This window comes from Esox lucius, chromosome 12 (genome assembly GCF_011004845.1).
Source record: "Esox lucius isolate fEsoLuc1 chromosome 12, fEsoLuc1.pri, whole genome shotgun sequence".
Lineage (NCBI taxonomy): Eukaryota > Metazoa > Chordata > Actinopteri > Esociformes > Esocidae > Esox > Esox lucius.
In genome coordinates this window covers 20713637-20732479 of record NC_047580.1, presented here as the reverse complement: position 1 = coordinate 20732479, position 18843 = coordinate 20713637, and the positions used below count along the sequence as shown (strand labels likewise).

Genomic DNA, 18843 nt, shown 5'->3' with positions numbered 1-18843 from the left:
TTTTGTGGAGTCCGCGGCTGATTGGGCAGTACTCTGTCAACGATATCTGGCAACCCTGCCCGCTGCACGTACATATGCCGTACCTTCATTTGATCATCCTGTTGCAAGTTTCTGCACAGTATAGTAGTAGGCCTACACCATTTTAAATATTTACATACATTTTCACGTGACCATCCCTAACCACTTGAAGAAAAAAAACGTGAGGCTATAGCTACCCAAACTATTAATTAAACCCATTATATACATTATAACACTTATATTTAGAATATTTTGTCATTTCTATTCATACAGTCCATATTCACATTTCTACATTATTTGAAATTGCTTGTAGGCACTATTGCTATGTATATTTAGTATTTTCATTTATTATTTTTGCTTTGTTTATCTTTATATTCTTCATAACCATGCGTGCCATGTCACAAAAATGTCATTGTTCAGAATGACGCATGTTATTCAGTGCACTTGACAAATAAAATACTTTGACTTTTGACTTTGATTTTGGATTAAGGTGACTAAAGTACTATGTCCATAGGCATTGCCTACATCCAGTAGAAGTAGAACTGTGTGTAAAAAACAATGTATTGAAATAGCATAATATTAAATACTGTGGCTCTGAAAAGTATTTAGCACCCAGGGATATATCTATTTTTGTTTGAGTTACAACATGAAATAATACGTATTTGATTAGGATTTTTGTTTGCCACTGATCAAGACAGAAAATATCTGATTTTGCAATAAGGCATCCTTCACACATGCTATCCTCCAAATCCTCAATTAGGTCAATGTAGTTTTTAGGCTTGCCGCTAAAAATCTTCTGCATAAGTTATATGTAATGTCTTTAATCTCTGGCTAATTATCCCTTTCTTCACACAAAACAGCAGACTCGTATCTATAATTTTATTTATAAGTCACTTTAAGGAAAATGTCTTATCCACTTTAACTTAGTTCTAATAGTGATCTCCACTCTGGTAGGAACTGTAGATCACTGGTCACTCCTAAAGTTTATACTACCTTTGGTTGACTGTCATTTCAGTTCACTGCTGCCAATAACTGGCCAAGTCATCCACGGAAATTGACTCACCTGGTTAAACTGAAGGAACCCAAGCATCCTACTCGAAGACACAACTCATTTTCTTTTATTGACACCAACTGGGTACCTCTAAATTGTCAATGGGTGATTCTGGGCCAAGCGTGTGCTCCTTTTAGATTAGATTCAACTTCTGTGTCATTGAACAGTACAAGCACAGTACAACGAAATGCGGTTAGCATCTTTCCTCTGGGTACATGAACCTTCCCTGAGCCCACAGGCCTGAGAAAGAGAAACTTGCTACAGATCATCTCTCAGGCCCTTTCTCTCCCTAGCCTGACATGTCCACTTCTCCAGGGAGAATGTTATTTTTATAATAATTTTTATCCCTTACTTTACCAATTGACTGAGAACACATTCTCATTTACGTCAACAATCTGGATGCAGTTAAGGTTATCTGCCTTGCAAGCATAACATCATATACACTGAGATTAAAATACCTTCTAAAACACCTATAGTCTCAGCAGTAGAAACCATGTTTGTATATCTGAGTTCTATAGTTAGCTGAGATAATGCATTTTTATTTTCCATGGATTTTATTGTGTTCCAGAACGTTTTAGGACCAGAACCACTGGCGGAACATTGACGTTTGTAAAATCCAGCCTTTGCTTACTTGTTTGATCAAATAATCAGTGTACTATAAAATATCCACAGTAGTTGCAGGCTTGATTAATACATATTTTAGGTTTTTCACAATATTCAATCAGTGGGAAAAATTTGACTGTGAAATATCTTCTTTGTTTTTCTAAATGCATTACATTTGTGGGAATAGAGGACTGTGACATCCTTTACATTTTTCTCAATATATGTATATGGTGGAAAAATATTGTCACATTCTTAATGTGTTTTTTAATCCATTGCATTAATAGGAAAATACGAGTTTTAAAACAGTTTTTCCCAGTACATTGCATTAATGGAAAAAGATGATCGCCATTTTTGTGATGAGATTTTTAATGCATTGCATTAATGGCAAAAGAAAAGTGTCACAAGTTAGATATTCTTCTTCATACATTGCAGTCAATGAAAAAGGGGTTAATGTAGAATTGACATTTTTCTAAATATAACGCATTAACTGGAAAATAGAAGTGTCACAAGCTAAACATTTTTCAAAATAAATAAATTTGCTGGAAAAAGATTGTCACATTCTTGTTTTTCTAAATGCATTACATTCATGGGAAAATATTATTATCACGACCTAGACGTTTTTCTCCATGAATTGCAGCATAAAACATGGACAGCAGTTGCGCTGATTAGCTACTCTTTAATGGCTGGAGCATTTAGGCTTGAAAAAAATCTGTACAAAATATTATAATCGTCTTTAACAAAGTATTTAGAAATGCACCCTTAAGGCTGATTTATGCTTCACGCAGAGAGCCGCACAGGCCTGCACATCAAGGGAGCACAGGCTACGTGCACCATCTAAAAAAGCTGCATATACATGAACTGCAGAGCCGCACAAACTATTGTTTGGATGACGGAGGGAGGGTTTTACAGAGTACATAATTCCGGCCAAATTTGACTTCCGGTATCAACAAACGCGATTGAGGATGGGGAAAAAAAAGTCCCTCCGTTTTATATAATGCCTAAAACCAACTCCAAACAAGGTAAGTTCAGTTTTTTTAATTGGCAAATTCAGTGTTGATTATTTCTACTACAACGATGGCTAACTGGCCAGTAAAGATTCGTATTAGCAACACAGGAAACAAAAACGAAACTTTAGTAAACGAACATTTTTGTCACGTTCTCTGAGAAACTAAACTGCAGGTACTAAGTGCATACTCCAGTGATTCTGTTGCGTTTATTTTACCAGTCGTTTGTTTGCATGACTGTGTTAATTAGCTAACAACTCAGTTAAATGTAGTTATATAGATGTAGCTATCAATATTGCTGCCAAAATTGTATCTGTAGAAACAGACGTTTTATGTAAAGCATGTTTGGCTAGCTAACACTAATAGTACTATTTTGCCATGCTAGCTAGTTGTTCATCCAACATTAAATGCATAGTAAATGTGTTGACGTGATTTTTCTTCAGATGAGTAAATAGTTTTAGGTGAAAGTGAAAGGGGGAGCTTTAAAGTTGAACGAAATTATGTATTTACTTGAACCTGAAAAACCTTATTAGGAGAATGATTACCATCTCTTAAAGGTTATGCTTTGTGTTTTGATACGTTTATGCATTACTTTAGTAGGCAGGGAAGAGACTGGAGTCTGGATAGTGAGGGACAGAATGGTACAGAGAGCCAACCGAGGACATGGAAGAGGAGAGAGTAGACCACAGTGGAACAGAGGATAGGAGACAGCAGAGAAGAGATGGAGGTAATGAGAAAATAAAAATATTATTTTTTACACAATGACAGTGATATTGTGGAATAAGTTTAAGGTTACTTGAAAGCAGGCATATGCCTGGTTTATTTTCAGTCATGTACTGCAAGCTTATGTTATGCCCCCCTTTCAGGTTGAGTAGCCCTGTTGAATAGTAAAATGTTGTCATTGCAGATGGAGTACACCAGCAGCTCATCAATCCTACAGTCACCTGAAACTGACCTGGACTCAAATGTAACTTCACCTGCAGCATCAGTTGACCCCAAGGCAGAGAACAGACAAACATTAGAACCTCATCATTTTCTTCCGCTTATCCGGGGCCGGGTCGCGGGCGCAGCAGTTTAAGCAGAGATGCCCAGACTTCCCTCTCCCTAGACACTTCCTCCAGGTCTTCCGGGGGTACACCGAGGCGTTCCAAGGCCATCCGGGAGACATAGTCCCTCCAGCATGTCCTAGGTCTTCCCCGGGGTCTCCTCCTGGTGGGACGGGCCCGGAACACCTTCCCAGGAAGGCGTTCCGGAGGCATCCGAAACAGATGCCCAAGCCACCTCAGCTGACCCCTCTCGATGTGGAGGAGCAGCTGCTCTACACTGAGCTCCTCCTGGGTGACCGAGCTTCTCACCCTATCTCTAAGGGATCGCCCAGCCACCCTGCGAAGAAAGCTCATTTCGGCCGCCTGTATCCGGGATCTTGTCCTTTCGGTCATGACCCAAAGCTCATGACCATAGGTGAGAGTAGGAACGTAGATTGACCGGTCTTCACCACGACAGACCGATACATGGACTGCATTTCTGCAGAAGTTGCACCGATCCATCTGTCAATCTCCCATTCCATCCTTCCCTCACTTGTGAACAAGACCCCTAGATACTTAAACTCCTCCACTTGAGGCAGGCACTCTCCACCAACCTGAAGTGGGCAAGCCACCCTTTCCCGATTGAGGACCATGGCCTCGGATTTGAACATTCGGACATTAGAACCTGCCATGTCTAATTACCAAAGACCTGTCCACCAAAAACAACCTAGGAGTCTCTCCAGGTACATCCTGCCTCGTCTCCACTTCATCCTCCTAGAGAGCACCAAAGAAAATTAGGAAGAACGATGACCTTACAGCTCAACGTAACCTTCTGGATCAGCGCAGAAAAGAGGAAAGAGACATATGCCATGCTCACTTTTGATGACGATATCGCAAGATTGTCACACCATAGGTGAACTGATCTGCAAACTGCCACAACATAAATCGTCTAGCCAAGTTCAAAATCTCAGCTTTTATTTGAGATGGGAAAAGTGCTGAAGACACTTTGAATACACACCCGGATGTGGCTAAAGTAATCTTTTTCGATGTGACTAAATAACTTTTGTTTGTGATTTTAGTCAATAATTTTGCACACTTCATGGATGTTGACCTTTTGAGTTATGATTCAATATTGTTTTATTTTATTTATATTCTGTGATTTAAAATGCAAAAATGTGATTTAAAATGCAAAAATACTTGAGTGCACTTTCTCTGCATTTTAAATAAGTTGTATGTAGTCTGCTCTTTTCCCTGTTTGCAATACTTTGTTACACTTACAAATATTTGTAACAAAATAAAGAGGTTTTCTTTAAATGTGTATGTCAATAATTCACTGAGTTCAGTAGGCCACCCTCAGCACTGTATTCTGCCATGGCACATGAAAACCTCATCAGGTCAACAGCAGCGTGTGAAGCCCTCCCTGCACCAGCCAAGGTGCCTCTCTCTGTGGCCTGTCTTCTCTCCCTAGCTGTGTCTTTGAAATCATGTGGTATATACTTTGTTGCAGGTATATTGGCAGCATCTGTATAGGCCAGATAGTTGTGCAGTGCAGCTCAGGCCTTCACATGTACATTTGTCTGGTAGGAATTCCTACGGTCTGCCTAGAATTCTCCACCTTGCGACCGTCATTCCAAATGAGTTCTCAATCACACGTCTGTAACAAAAACCCACTGACTTATTGCATTTTGTTGTACTTGTACTGTTCAATGACAAAGTTGAAGTACACAAATGCAGTTTGCATCTAATCAGTACTGCAAATAGTGGGCAAACTACAAGTATTAAGTATATGTATGTACAGGTGGTATGTATAGATGTGCAATTAATGCAAATGCAGTACATCTGACAATTCTAAATATGCAATGGAAGCAAATAGAAGGTAGAACATTTACGAGTACTAAGTATATAACCCTAACCCTGTTATTAATCTAATATCTGCTTATGATTTAACCCTCCAAATATTTTCAGAATATCATTAAACAATTGCTTACTTTGAAAGGGCTTCATCAGATTTACATGCAATGGGAAAAAAAGCATCTCTAACAATGACATGGGGATGATGACTCCTCTATCCCAGGAATCTTTGCAGGTGGAGGGATGGCAACTGTCCCCTGAAGGATTGCGTGAAGTGGGTGGCTTGATGTGTAATAAAGGGTTTCAAGAGATGCAGAAGATTGTTGAAACGATTAGCCGACATGCTACAGTATTTTAAATACTCCTCTTAGGACGCATCTACTGAACAAGCACACAGTATTCTAAATAGATAGCTATCAGTGGCGTCCTTAGCCCTGGGCATCCGGGGATATAGCCCAGATCTCAAATGGAACAAAAAAATAAATAAAAACTTAAAAATGCCCTTGATCTATTAATCTATAATTCCGATTACGCATTATGACAATGTGGACGTGTAGCCTGCAAGCCTGTACACCGAACTTTTCCGCATTTAGATTCAAAACCCTGTACTTTCTGTCCCGGGCGGGGCGAGAGGGTGATTTAAGCCCCGAATGTATTGTGATCCTAGCTATTATATGGTTCACCAACTATACAGATACTTCTTTTGTGAAGTTGTCCTGCTCTACAAGCGAACAAACCAGCTGCCAAGCGTCTTCTCTTTCCTTCTTCCTCTTAATTTAATTGTACTAGTTCTCTCAAACTCGCCATTCCAGAAACCGTTTCCCCAATCTAGCTACCTATTATATTGTTTACCAACTATACAGTTACTTCTTCTGTGAAGCTTTCCTGATCTACAAGTGAACAAACCAACAATTTGCGCGACATCGCCGCCTTAAAGTATAATGGCCATCTACACAACAAGGCCGCACAACTATAAATGCTGAGCACATCTGCGTACATACGCAGATGACATTAACAACGCAGACCCGCAGAAGCATAAATCAGGCTGTACTCTAAAGGTAGTGATGGCCATTCCAGGCTTCATTACCGTTCTTCTAGCAGCATGATATTATGTTAGCGGCGCTAACTCTTATTTTCTTTTTCAAAATAAAAGCCATCATTGAAATATATAAGGCAAAAATAGTTAATCTAATCTGTACATTTTATGTTTAATTTCCGTTCCAATGTTATTCGTGTCACATACTAGATTGTTAACCATATTGCCTTATACATTTCAATGATGGCTTTTATTGTGATAAAGAAAATCTGAGTGCTGCCAGCATAATATCCTGCTGCTGAAATAACGCGAATGAAGCCTCGAATGTCTAAAGGATAAAAAAAAAAAATCCGTGCTCCGGAAGTACATAGCTGGTTATTCTTGCCTTCCTTAAACGCTGAAATGGCGTCGGTCAGGGTTAACTGTGATCAGCCAGTGAAATATCCTTAAAATTGACACGTAACAGATTCGCCTACGGAGCAGGGTGAACCCTGTGGGGTAGCGGTCACATAAAGATGTAGATGTTGTCACATGATCTGAAATAATTGATCAGAAAAAGGATACATAAACAGGTAAAGTCCGGTGTCGGACATTTCATTTCTGTTGCCGATTAGCAGCTGGGTAAGAAGCTAGTTGCACACTGGCAAGTTAGCTAGCTAGCCTTAATCCCATAATCTCTATAGTTGACTATCCAACCCTTTATTACAATGGTAATTAGACAGGTTTATGAGGTTTTCGGTACTAAATAATGTAACGATCTAACAAGTGTTTTTCAATTCACAACTAAGTTAAGCTAGTCCAGCAAGTGTATTCATATTATGAACTGCAGCTACTCTGGAAGTACTGTAATTCAAACAGACCCGTTACAACGTCCTACCTAGCATATAGTGATTTAATCCAGCTCAACAACAACAACAACAACAAAATCTGGGCTTGTAACCCTTCAATAAAGGACAAGCTGCTTCTTAACTACTGTTTAATAACCTTCAATCCCTGGATTCTGATGTTATTTGGTGATTACATTCAATATTCACTGTATGCAAATTAAATTGTGTGTGTGAAACCCCTAATTCTGTTGTTTCAGGTTTACCATAACATTTTTTGTTAATGAATGCTGCTGATACTACTTCGGACCCTGGCAGAGGTATGGCTGTAGGGCAGAAACCAAGCAGTGCAGAGACATATGTTTTGGCTGGATCTAATGGACATAAGGAGACAAGGTACCCAGTTTTGAATGACACTGTGCCAAACAAAACTGCCAACCCCCGAAGCACAGGGATGGCTAGAGTCGCATCGGACATGAGGTACAAGTGTGCTGCTTATGTGTTGGCCCTGCGGCCGTGGAGTTTCAGCGCCTCACTCACACCGGTAGCGCTGGGCAGTGCCCTGGCTTACAAGCTGGAGGGTTCTGTGGACTTGGTTATCCTGATGGTGTGTGCTGTAGCAGTGCTGGTGGTGCATGGGGCAGGGAACCTGGTTAACACCTACTATGACTTCTCCAAAGGGATTGACCACAAGAAAAGCGATGATAGGACTCTGGTGGATGAGATCCTGGCCCCGCAGGATGTGGTCATGTTTGGAGCACTGCTCTACTCTCTGGGCTGCTTGTGCGCCACACTGCTCTATTTTCTTTCCACGTTGAGGATGGAGCATTTGGCCCTCATCTATTTTGGCGGGCTCTCCAGCTCTTTTCTTTATACTGGAGGTGAGCTAATCATTAACCTGTTTCAAAATGTACTGACATTTCTCTTACTGTATACCAGTACTAAACACAGACACACACAAACTGAACACAGACACACACAAAAGATATCCAGATACTCACAATATCTTCCCTGTCCTGTTTCCAGGCATTGGTCTTAAGTATGTGGCCCTGGGGGATGTGGTGATCCTGATCACCTTTGGCCCCCTGGCAGTCATGTTTGCCCATGCCGTACAGGTGGGCTACCTGTCGGTTCTGCCCCTGGTCTACGCCGTCCCCCTGGCCCTAAACACGGAGGCCATCCTACACAGCAACAACACCAGAGACATGGACTCTGACAAACAGGCAGGCATTGTCACTCTAGCCATCCTCATTGGGCCCACGCTGTCCTACATCCTCTTCAACCTCCTCTTGTTTGTTCCCTACATGCTCTTCTGCATCCTTGCCACCCGTTACACTATCAGTATGGCCCTGCCCCTCCTTACGCTCCCCATGGCCTTTCCACTGGAAAGGCAGTTCCGCAGCCAGTGCTATTCGAAGATCCCCCAAAAGACAGCAAAGCTCAACCTCCTGATGGGACTTTTCTATGTCTTTGGGATCATTCTCGCGCCTCAAGGCAGCTTACCGCTATTGTGATCCAGTTGTAGCTCCGAATCATTTTAATATTTTTTTTGTTGAAAAAGTATTTCATTTTTTTCTCTTTAAGTGAAGGCTTTAATTTATTGTCTAATTTGTTCAAGCAGAGAAAAAGACAGTTTAGTTACTCAACTGTAACAGTGACAGATAATCAGAACTGTTCCAGTATTTTGCATTTTCCAGTATTTTGCGAGTTCTTTGAATCGATTGAAGTCTGATATGTGCTCAGGCTCCTTTTGTATGAGAATTCAGTACAACACATTTTAACTCGCTATGCCTCCACACTAAGAAAGACATTGAAGGAGCAATGTCCATTGGGACCTAAGACTTGCTACTAGTGATGCATTTGTTTAACATGTCAATAAATCAAATCTAAACCCTTTTAATGTCATTAAATAAATTATTTTTGTGCTTATTTCAGAACAGTAGCCTTTATATTCTTTTGGTTTTGAGTTATATTTTATTCTCTGACACAGGAATGCAAGGGATTCCTCAATCCACTCCTCAATGAACTTGTAATGCAGGGAAAGTATATGGAAATGTATGAGTAGTCCAAATTCTAGCCTGTTTTGCATTTGGATCGTTCAGTGACCATAGGATTTTACCACTGGCCTATCTGAGAAGTTATGGATAAATACATCTTCAGTTTTTATTCCACATTGTTTAATGTAATTTTAAAAAGTGAGGTTGTTGAATCCATTTAATTAAATGAAGGCAATGATTTATACACAATATTATTGAGTATTGTAGATGTAAAGTATATTTATAAGTAAAATTACTTGGAGTTGTACTCGTTAAAATAGGTCCAGTAGAATTGAATTAAATCTACTTTCAAAAGAAGAATGTGACAAAATTACAGAGTTGAAGTACATATGACCTTTATATTTCCGTTAACATGCATTTAATAAGATTGAATGTAAACACTGACACTCCCATGTCTTTCCTTACTGAACAAGACTGGAATAGTAGTAACTAGTTTAGGGTGGGGGGATAGTACTGCGAGTAGAATACAAGTCAACGCAAACTGATAGACGTACAGAAAGTCAAAGTGAGGAATTTCTCAGGCTCTAGTAGAAAAAAATATTTGATATCTATTCATGCCTCATGATGCAACAGGTTGCTTAATACAATTATAAATGAATACATGTTATTTTTCTATTTTATATACTCAATATATATTTAATTCCTTAGCAAACATGTTGAGTTGTATTTGTGTTTAACTTTTTTGGAAAAATTAAATTAAAAAACCATTGAAATAACTTGAATTTTTATTTTTTAAGTGTATGTTGCTTGTTTTTGGAGGGAATGTTTCTTCACCCCAGATTCATTTTTTACAGTTTTGAGTTGTTGTAGTAACTGTTGTAAAACAATAAAGAAATATACAATTTCATACATGGTAAGTTGATGCATAGCCAAAACAAAAGTGAAAAATAAAGTAAAACAATACCTGTCCACCTTGGATTTAATATTTGATCTATGATTTATTGATCCATGCCTTGACCCTGCCCAGTGTTGTGATGTTCTAATGAATACTCAACATTTGTTCTCTCAATGTTAAGTTCTTATATCTTGACATCTTTTGTATTCTGTTATTTTAATTGAATGACACATTATTTCCTCATGTGTCTTTCCTTATAATGACAATCACCAAGTTTCCTGCTATACAAATTCCAAAGATTCACAGTAATTTTAATAGGCCTAGCAAAAATGCAAGATGTTTACTTGTGTGTTATATTACCTGCCCCCTGCATTACAATTATTTAAAAATTGTATTTATAATGGTAATCATAAATGAAACAACTTATATTCTTATTCATTCATTGACGTTGCCCCATATTACATATCACACCAACTGACCAAGAACTCCATTAGTCAAGGGTATTTAGCATTTTACTTCTTTAAATAAACTTGTGGGCCTTGATGAAATTAATTTACTCAAACAAAAATACAGAATTTAATACAGTTTCCCTGAGCAAACACTTTCCTCTGACATGGTTGAAGGTATAGATATAGAATGTATATAGAAAGTGATAAATCCATGTCCACTGTCAAATTTGTTTAACAAAGTTGATCATTTGTACATTATTAAATCCTACAGAGTTTCATTATGTAGGCCTAATATTAATCATATTGCTGGAGATGCTTATTTTTAAGACATTTAGACTGAAGATGACCCAAAGCATACCACATCATCAGTGAAGCACAGTCGAGGTAGTGTTATGGCCTCTTGAACGGGCTCATTCATCTTTATTGATGATGTATCGAATAATGGCAGCAGCAGATTTAATTTAGAAGTGTAAAGAAAGCATTTTGGCTACCACTGTACATAAAAAATGCCCCCAGACTCAATGGGCAGTGCTTCATAACATGTCATGACAATCTCATTTAGAGGTTCCGTCGGGAAAGGCTCTCTGTCTGCCCTTGAGGTCTGGGAACTTCCAAAGAAGCATTTATCATTCATATTTAATGTTTACATATCTGAACAACATTTTCAGAATATTTGACTTGGTGTAAAGGTGTTGCTAGTGGTAGATAACCTACAGGGACAGAATGCACAATAGGGACCAAAAATGTACTTGTTGATGCTCATGTATAACTACAGTAAGTTTTGAACATATGGGGTGAAGGAGTATCTATGAGTATTGGAACACTGAACTCTTGTTAATTCCTGAAGATTGAAGTAGTAATTCAGGTGTTGAATTACTGTGATCATTATTAAGAGACTGAGCTCTAGATGAACAAAATGTCACAGATTGATCTACAGGAGAAAATAACACATTTATACAATATTTATGAACAACAAAGGGCACATTAATTAAAGAGTACTAGTATCAGGAAAGCTGTATTTTAAATGTTGAACCTGCATCAGTTTCATGGTCAGCTGAGGTCTTTTTATTGGACTTTAAGTAGGCTTTAATCAAAACATTTTAAATTCCATGTTAGTATGCTGAATGTGTAACATCAATTCAAACTATGTGGATTGCAAAGGATCTAATAGAAAAATATAGCACAAAACCGAAGGACCAATCATAGCCTTTTCAATTATTTTAGCTGAGCAACTTCTGCTATCTTTACCTGATCCATTCCTTTCTCCTGACGATGATGATTTTTCAAGTCTTATTTAAAGTTTTCCATCTGAAAAGTGAAAAGATTTTTAGTATACCGATTCTATTAACAATACTTTGAAACTACTAAAACAAAACTGCTAAAAATTAAGTATTGTAAAAAGTTGAAAAGGAAGGGTTTAGGTGAAGAACAGAAGGGTTAAAATTAAGAGACCACTTCAAATTGAACGCTTCTGTTCCTCACTCAAAACCTTCCTTTCAACTTTTTTGGAAAGGAAAGAAAAAGGTGCATGGTGTCCCTGGACAGGAACTTGTATGCAACCATATCCGTGGTGCTTCCAAACTGACTGTATCACAGATAGGCCTATAATGTCATGTACTTTCTTGATAACATTTCTTCGTCATAAATTATTTGATAAGGTGGCTACCTTATTAACAGACGTTAAAGTTGGTCATGGATTTGAAAATAATTGATTCTGTGTGTGTTGTAAATCACACCTTCAAGTGCTACTTTTGATGGTCAATCTGATTGGTGACTTTGTCACAGCTGTCGACTAAAATCCCTGATGGTGCTGAAGTAGGCCCAAACAAAAGAAAACTGACAAGACGCGACTGAATCAGAATCCTGTGCTGTAACTTTCAGCACCACTGTTCAATGGACAGCGCCATCTACAGTGCAACTCCTAGTTCTCAGCAAAAAAATTAAGTTACGGTGATGACCTGCTGTTTGGTTGAAAAAAGAATGAAGTAGATTAAACATATTTATTCCCAACATACCATTGTAATCAATGGAAGCAAACAATAATAACTATTTTTGTTTTGCATTAATCTCATGTTTTTAGAAATAGCGTTGACCTAACATATATTACATTTATTTTAATGACTTAGCATACCTTTTCTTCATCAATGCTGTTTTAAAGAATTCAAATTTATGTGGTACAGTAAGATGTAAATATATGATAATGGGAAACCAAATTAGTATGAGAGTTTACTGTATTATGAAATGAGCATTATTTGTACATGACATCACAATAAGAACTTCTTGAGATGCAGCATGGAATTTAGTTCTTATGTAATGTAAATCCAAAGTTGCTTTTAACTCATATAGCAAGTTGAAATCAAATTCACTGAAAAGTTTTGATTTCTTTAAATGTTTGTTTCTTCTACTCAAAACTAAATGACAATCACATCAACTGATTTGTTAGTTATTATAGAAGCTAGTATTGTTTTAAGTTTGTATAAGTTTCTACTAACTTAAAACGTTTCTCAAGATATGATTGATTTTTTAAAACTTAAAAAAAAACTAATACCACATAAATTATAAATTCTCTAAGCAGAGGTTAATCAAGTATTAATACATTTGTGGAGTATGACTGGCAATTATTTTCCCAATATCATTACACATTTTATGTATTAAGTTCCCGCCACCATTTCTCTCCAAAACTCCTCTATCCCATAATCTAACCCCAGCTTGTCCCATGCTGCTCTCCCACCTTACACAACCATTCATTTTCAGAGCAATAGGTACAGGGTCTCTCCCTCTCCCCCATTTTCAAGAAGATTAACATATGCTGTCCTAGCCTGTTTTAAATCTTCCAGAATTGTCCCCCCCAGTCTAAATAACCACATACCTTACATGTAGCACTTAAGGCATCATGAGAAACCTTTCAGAGCCTAGTGAGGAAGTTGTTTGAGGATTCAGGGTACAACACAGGTAAGGTACGCACATGAAATAACTTTGCATTGCGTGTATCATACTTAGATTTCATATGCTTTCTATAATTATATTTTAGTTTTCTTTTGGTAAATGTGTTTGGAATATCTATATGCAAATGGCCTTACTATTAAGTTCATACCATTCTGTGTACATATTGTCTCTGATATCACCATGTGGCAAAACTGTGGAACTGCACACAGAATAACATTACAATTGTATTAGAAGCACACTGTGTGCATGTTGTACTATGAGTTCCATAGGCTGTAACACTTAAGCCTGTTAAGAAAGCATTTTAGAATTTGTATATCTGTGCCACCCCTGGTTTCCTGGTTCCTAATAAAAAAGATTTGAAACAAAATCGTTAATTTTCAGGTCCGGTTGTAGGCATAAGCGACATAAGTTCTAAATTACGGCCCCCGACCGCTAGGAAAAAGGAGGCACTTAATCAGATTTTGCTTAGGGCCCACAAAAGGCTAGTGCCGGCACTGCTAATAATGGGGCTGTCATCCTATAGTCCAGGGATACTCGACTCATACTCTACAAGGTAGTCTATAGTCCAGGGATACTCAACTCTTACCTTACGAGGTAGTCTATAGTCCAGGGACACTCAACTCTTACCCTACAAGGTAGTCTATAGTCCAGGGACACTCAACTCTTACCCTACAAGGTAGTCTATAGTCCAGGGATACTCAACTTTTACCCTACGAGGTTGTCTATAATCCAGGGATACTCATCTCTTACCCTACAAGGTTGTCTATAGTCCAGGGATACTCATCTCTTACCCAACGAGGTTGTCTATAGTCCAGGGATACTCATCTCTTACCCAACGAGGTTGTCTATAGTCCAGGGATACTCAACTCTTACCCTACGAGGTTGTCTATAGTCCAGGGATACTCAACTCTTACCCTACGAGGTTGTCTATAGTCCAGGGATACTCATCTCTTACCCTACGAGGTTGTCTATAGTCCAGGGATACTCATCTCTTACCCTACGAGGTTGTCTATAGTTAACCAGAAGGCTTATTTACTTTATGCGTTAAAATTAATAAACATTTAACAAGGCCGAGATGTTCACTGACATTAGGGCTAGAAATGTAGATGAATGCAAAACATTTTAAACCTTTCTGAAAATGACTCGAGTTTCCAGCAGGTTTGCATAATTGATTAACAGCAATGCTCTTTCAGTCAATCAAAGGTAGGCTAAAACAAATACAATTTTCAATGGACTGCAAAAAATGACATTCCTGACAAATTACTATTAGTAATAACCTTACAATATATAAACTGCGGAGGCTCTGCATTTAACGGTCATACTTTGGTGACTTCGATGTCCAAAGAGAACCATTTGATAAAAGCACAATATGTTAAAGGTGTACTGTGTAGAACCCTTAAAAGAAAATGACAACTTGTCTCCTCCTTCCCTTTCCTTACCAGATGGCATTAGGTAGTCCAAGGTGGGGGATCATTCTGCAAGTGTCTTAAGCAACTATGAGATGCAAACTGTTAGACGGACCTGCGAGAAAGTTTAAATGGGAAATCTCAGGCACTCAGAATAATTTTGTAGAAAATAATATTTAAAACACTAACTGTGTGTAACATCTACGCTAATAGTATAATACAAATCTTGCACATGGTACAGAACACCAAATCCTTATAAAACAGTTCCATATTTATTGCAAAATATTTTTGTACATAATACAACTGAAAAAAACAAACAAAGGAGGAATGGACAGTAAGGCCAACATCAGAACTCCAAGTGCTGTATACACACCAATAGTAACATTTGTTGCTTAAATAGTCATTTTGTTCTTCTCATTGCATCTCTAGTATTACATTTTTTAACCTTCTGGCTCTTCTAAAGTATTATTGCCTTTACCTGTGCACAGTCTACTCAGGACCCAATGTAGGACATCAGATAACAATATTTGATCTATTTGCTTCAATCAAAATTGCTCTCTAGAATCTCTCATTAAAATGTAAACTGGAGAAAAAAAAAAGAAAACAAATGGTTACACAGATGCAGCCAAATATAAATAGGAAACTTGTATTTTTTTTATGTAAGTAGAAATTGAAAGACAATTTTTTTGGACACCAGATTTTCAACATTACAAAAGTCATTAGACTTTATAAACCTACATTTACAAGTTTGATTTAAAAAATAAAAGGTAAATGACAACTATAGACACCCCGGAATGAATCACATCCACTCAATTTGAACAGTTCAGTGCCGCAAAGTGTGTTTTACTTAAGTTATATTGTCCAAAGGCTGTGCAATCAAGTACTAGCTCTGCAGTGTCTATTATTTTGTCATTCATCTTTTTTTTTTTTTTTTTAATTACAATTGGCCTATACATTAGTTTACAAAAACGTAATTGGATCAATATATTTTTCCTTTAACATTTCAGTGTATTTCAAAAAAGTGCAAGTGTGTCTATAATCTGGGCCACATCTATATTTTAGAATTGCATTCCCTATGTTATCAGTTGTTATTTAGAAGCTGGGAAAGGAGGACTGGGCACCCTACTCTGCAACTAGTGCACTGCTTTAACCAGAGCTACTGTATATTATTAGTATCCTAAATCTTAGTCTGTTGGCACACACCATAACAGACTTCTCTGATTATATTATGCTCTTATTCCTTCATTCATATAGTAAATTTGCATGATACGTTTTGTGAATAAACAACATTGGTCTTTCACAATTATTTTAAAACGATTTAAACCTTGATAAAGGCTGCAACATTCCAGCTAGCAATCGTGTGCACACACCTATTTGGCACTGGTGTAGTAGTACTTCTTAGAGTAAACCTTTAGTAAACCTTACTTTCCCTCTCTCGTGCTCTCGCTCTTCTGTCGCTTTTGCTTTCTCTTTCTTCTTTACAACCTTTCCACAAAAAGGCAGAGTAAGACAGGTTAAATTTTTCTGACATTCAAATGTACATCTTTATTGGCTCTCCCAAATCTGGGATCTACAAAACCCCTGTAACTGGAAGTTCACAATAGAAAAATTTAAAATAAGATGAAAATATATTTTTAAATGCATAAGCCCTTTGGGAAAACCAAACCAAACATCACAAGGGATAATAAACGATGATGTACAATCCAAAATGCTGGCCAAACACAGACAAGGGAGGGTTTCTTCGACGTAGGCAAAATATGATGCGTGACAGGAACTACAGATTCACACTTAATTATATTTTTATGCCATTTCTAATTCAATTTACAATACATCTGTTTGCAAAGGTTGGTAAAATTCCACAAAATATGAAGAAAAAGCATGCTCATAAATTTTTCTGCCTCAGCTTTGGTGGAAGTTTACACACCATGCTTGACCAATCCTTTTTTCTGTCCTGTAGTGGAGGATTCATCGTCGTCCATCACTGACGTTCCTATATTTAAGGGACACCAAGGCCTTCAGAACTCAAAAGTAATTATTTGAACAAGAGTTCAAAGTTGACCTAATAATGTCAAACTTCTTTGCACCACTCAATGCGCTGGGCTGGGGCTGACTGTGACATTAGAAAGTGTTTAGGGCAGCTAACAGACTTGCTGTGAATTACTATGCTACACACTGAGGACACAGACAGAAATGCTCAGGTTCAGACAAAAAAAATAATCCTTCACAGGTGCCAATCTCTACAATGGTGTATATTTAAACATTCATTTCAAACCTAAAGCAGGAAAGGTACAGTATGCAGGGCTAAAGTAAACTCATCCACAGGTCTGTTCTGCTGTAAAATAGTCATGACTGTTTTGTTACCTGACATCAACAGTAAGCCCCTTGATGAACACACCAAATTGTCAGAAGGATCTAATGTTAAACTGATAAAAAAAAAAAAAAAATTAAAAAGGTTTTTGATACTAGTGCTTTCAATGAATCAGGACCCTGAGTAGAGAAGGAGATAAGCTTGGGTGAAATTTCAGCAGAAATATTTGCTGCACAAACAAAAATAATGACTTACAAAAAACACCTTTTAGACATAAATAATGAAAGTACTAATTACTGGTACTCTTAAAACCACACATAACCGAACCCACAACACAGTCTTCAGCTTACAATATGCATATACTCATGCATATATAAAGTGTGTATTTTCGAGACTATACAGAGGAGCCTTTAGGTACACCATCACCCTCTGGAGACTAACACTGATTACAAAGAGCTTTACATGAAGGAGAGCAAACATAACACAGGATTCAAGACAGGGAGACATCAGATGGTTCTCTGCAGCCTTGTAAGCAGGGCAGGCAAGACAGGTGAACGGGGGGGGGGGGAACGACGACAAAAAGGGGTGCAATCCAACGGGAAGTAACAGACATCCTCTTAAAGCAGCATAGGTGAGGGACTTCCTGTTTTGAAGAGATGTCCCTGTTGTTCATCTAGAAGGGAGGAACCTTCAGTACCACTGCTGCCTCGTGCCACAACCCGCTGTGTCTGCTATGCACTGTGGCTCACAACGAACGCATTGTAGGCCTGGAACAGTGGCTGAGGTTTTTATTTCCATGCAGATATGGGCAACAAAAAAGCAAACCCCCCCCCCCCCCAAAAAAACATGTCAGTATGACTATTTTCAGCTCCCTGACACTGCTGGACAACCCAGGCGCAATGTCACCTAACTGAACAAAAAGTGGAGCCGCCGAGGCTGGGTAGGATGAAAAAGAATCAGACAAAAAGCTGAATGCGCTCGCGGATGGTCTGCCGGCAGATGGGGCAGGTCTTGAGGGCGGCACTGCAGTCGATGCAGGAGGCGTGGCCGCACTGGAAGACCAGCTTGATGTGGTTATCAATGCAGATGGGGCAGGTGATCCGCTCCTCCATCTGGCGGTAGCGTGACTGCAGCTGTTCCAGCAGGTTGTGCTGCTCTGAGTTTTCTGAGCCTGGGCTGCAGTCGACCTCTGTCTGGTCTGGAGGAAGACGAGATCAACAGGAATCATTCACCCTTCAACATGACACCCCATTCACAAGAATAATAAAAAAATATTGGTTGCTGTTTAAAACCAATGGTGGATTTTGCAATTCATTTAAAACGCTTAACGCTGTTCATTTCTCTGCGGTAATTGCATTCTTTATATATTTTTTGGCCTCAGTAGTTTTTTGCCCTAGTCATTGCTTGACTTGAGCACGAGCTTGTCAGTT

At 38.3% G+C, this 18843-nt stretch overlaps 2 protein-coding genes across 8 annotated transcripts in view; one reads left to right on the top strand and one right to left on the bottom strand.

Moving 5' to 3' along the window:
- Positions 1-6974: 6974 nt before the first annotated feature.
- Positions 6975-9317, top strand: ubiad1 (UbiA prenyltransferase domain containing 1). Of its 2 annotated transcripts, none has more exons than XM_010875400.3 (3): positions 6975-7160; positions 7673-8293; positions 8439-9317. In XM_010875400.3, exons 2-3 carry the CDS (start codon positions 7696-7698, stop codon positions 8924-8926), a joined length of 1086 nt encoding a protein of 361 aa, XP_010873702.1. In that variant the 5' UTR covers positions 6975-7160; positions 7673-7695; the 3' UTR covers positions 8927-9317. The 2 variants fall into 2 exon arrangements, with proteins under 2 accessions (XP_010873702.1, XP_010873703.1); XM_010875401.4 differs by having other exon boundaries at positions 6975-7209.
- A 6038-nt stretch (positions 9318-15355) lies between these two features.
- The window catches only part of mib2 (mindbomb E3 ubiquitin protein ligase 2), a 44900-nt gene continuing 41412 nt past the window's right edge, over positions 15356-18843 (bottom strand). For all 6 annotated transcript variants that reach the window (XM_010875402.5, XM_010875404.5, XM_034295777.1 and 3 more), the window contains one exon: positions 15356-18611. In XM_010875402.5, the coding sequence (XP_010873704.2) occupies positions 18370-18611 (242 nt within the window). In that variant the 3' untranslated portion in view covers positions 15356-18369. The remainder of the gene's footprint in view (positions 18612-18843) is intronic.

Excerpts from the sequence above, each read along its gene's own strand:
- ubiad1 (XM_010875400.3), top strand. The coding sequence starts at position 7,696 with ATGAATGCTGCTGATACTACTTCGGACCCTGGCAGAGGTATGGCTGTA. Across the intron at positions 8,294-8,438 it reads CTCTTTTCTTTATACTGGAG|GCATTGGTCTTAAGTATGTG; the intron begins GTGAGCTAATCA and ends TCCTGTTTCCAG.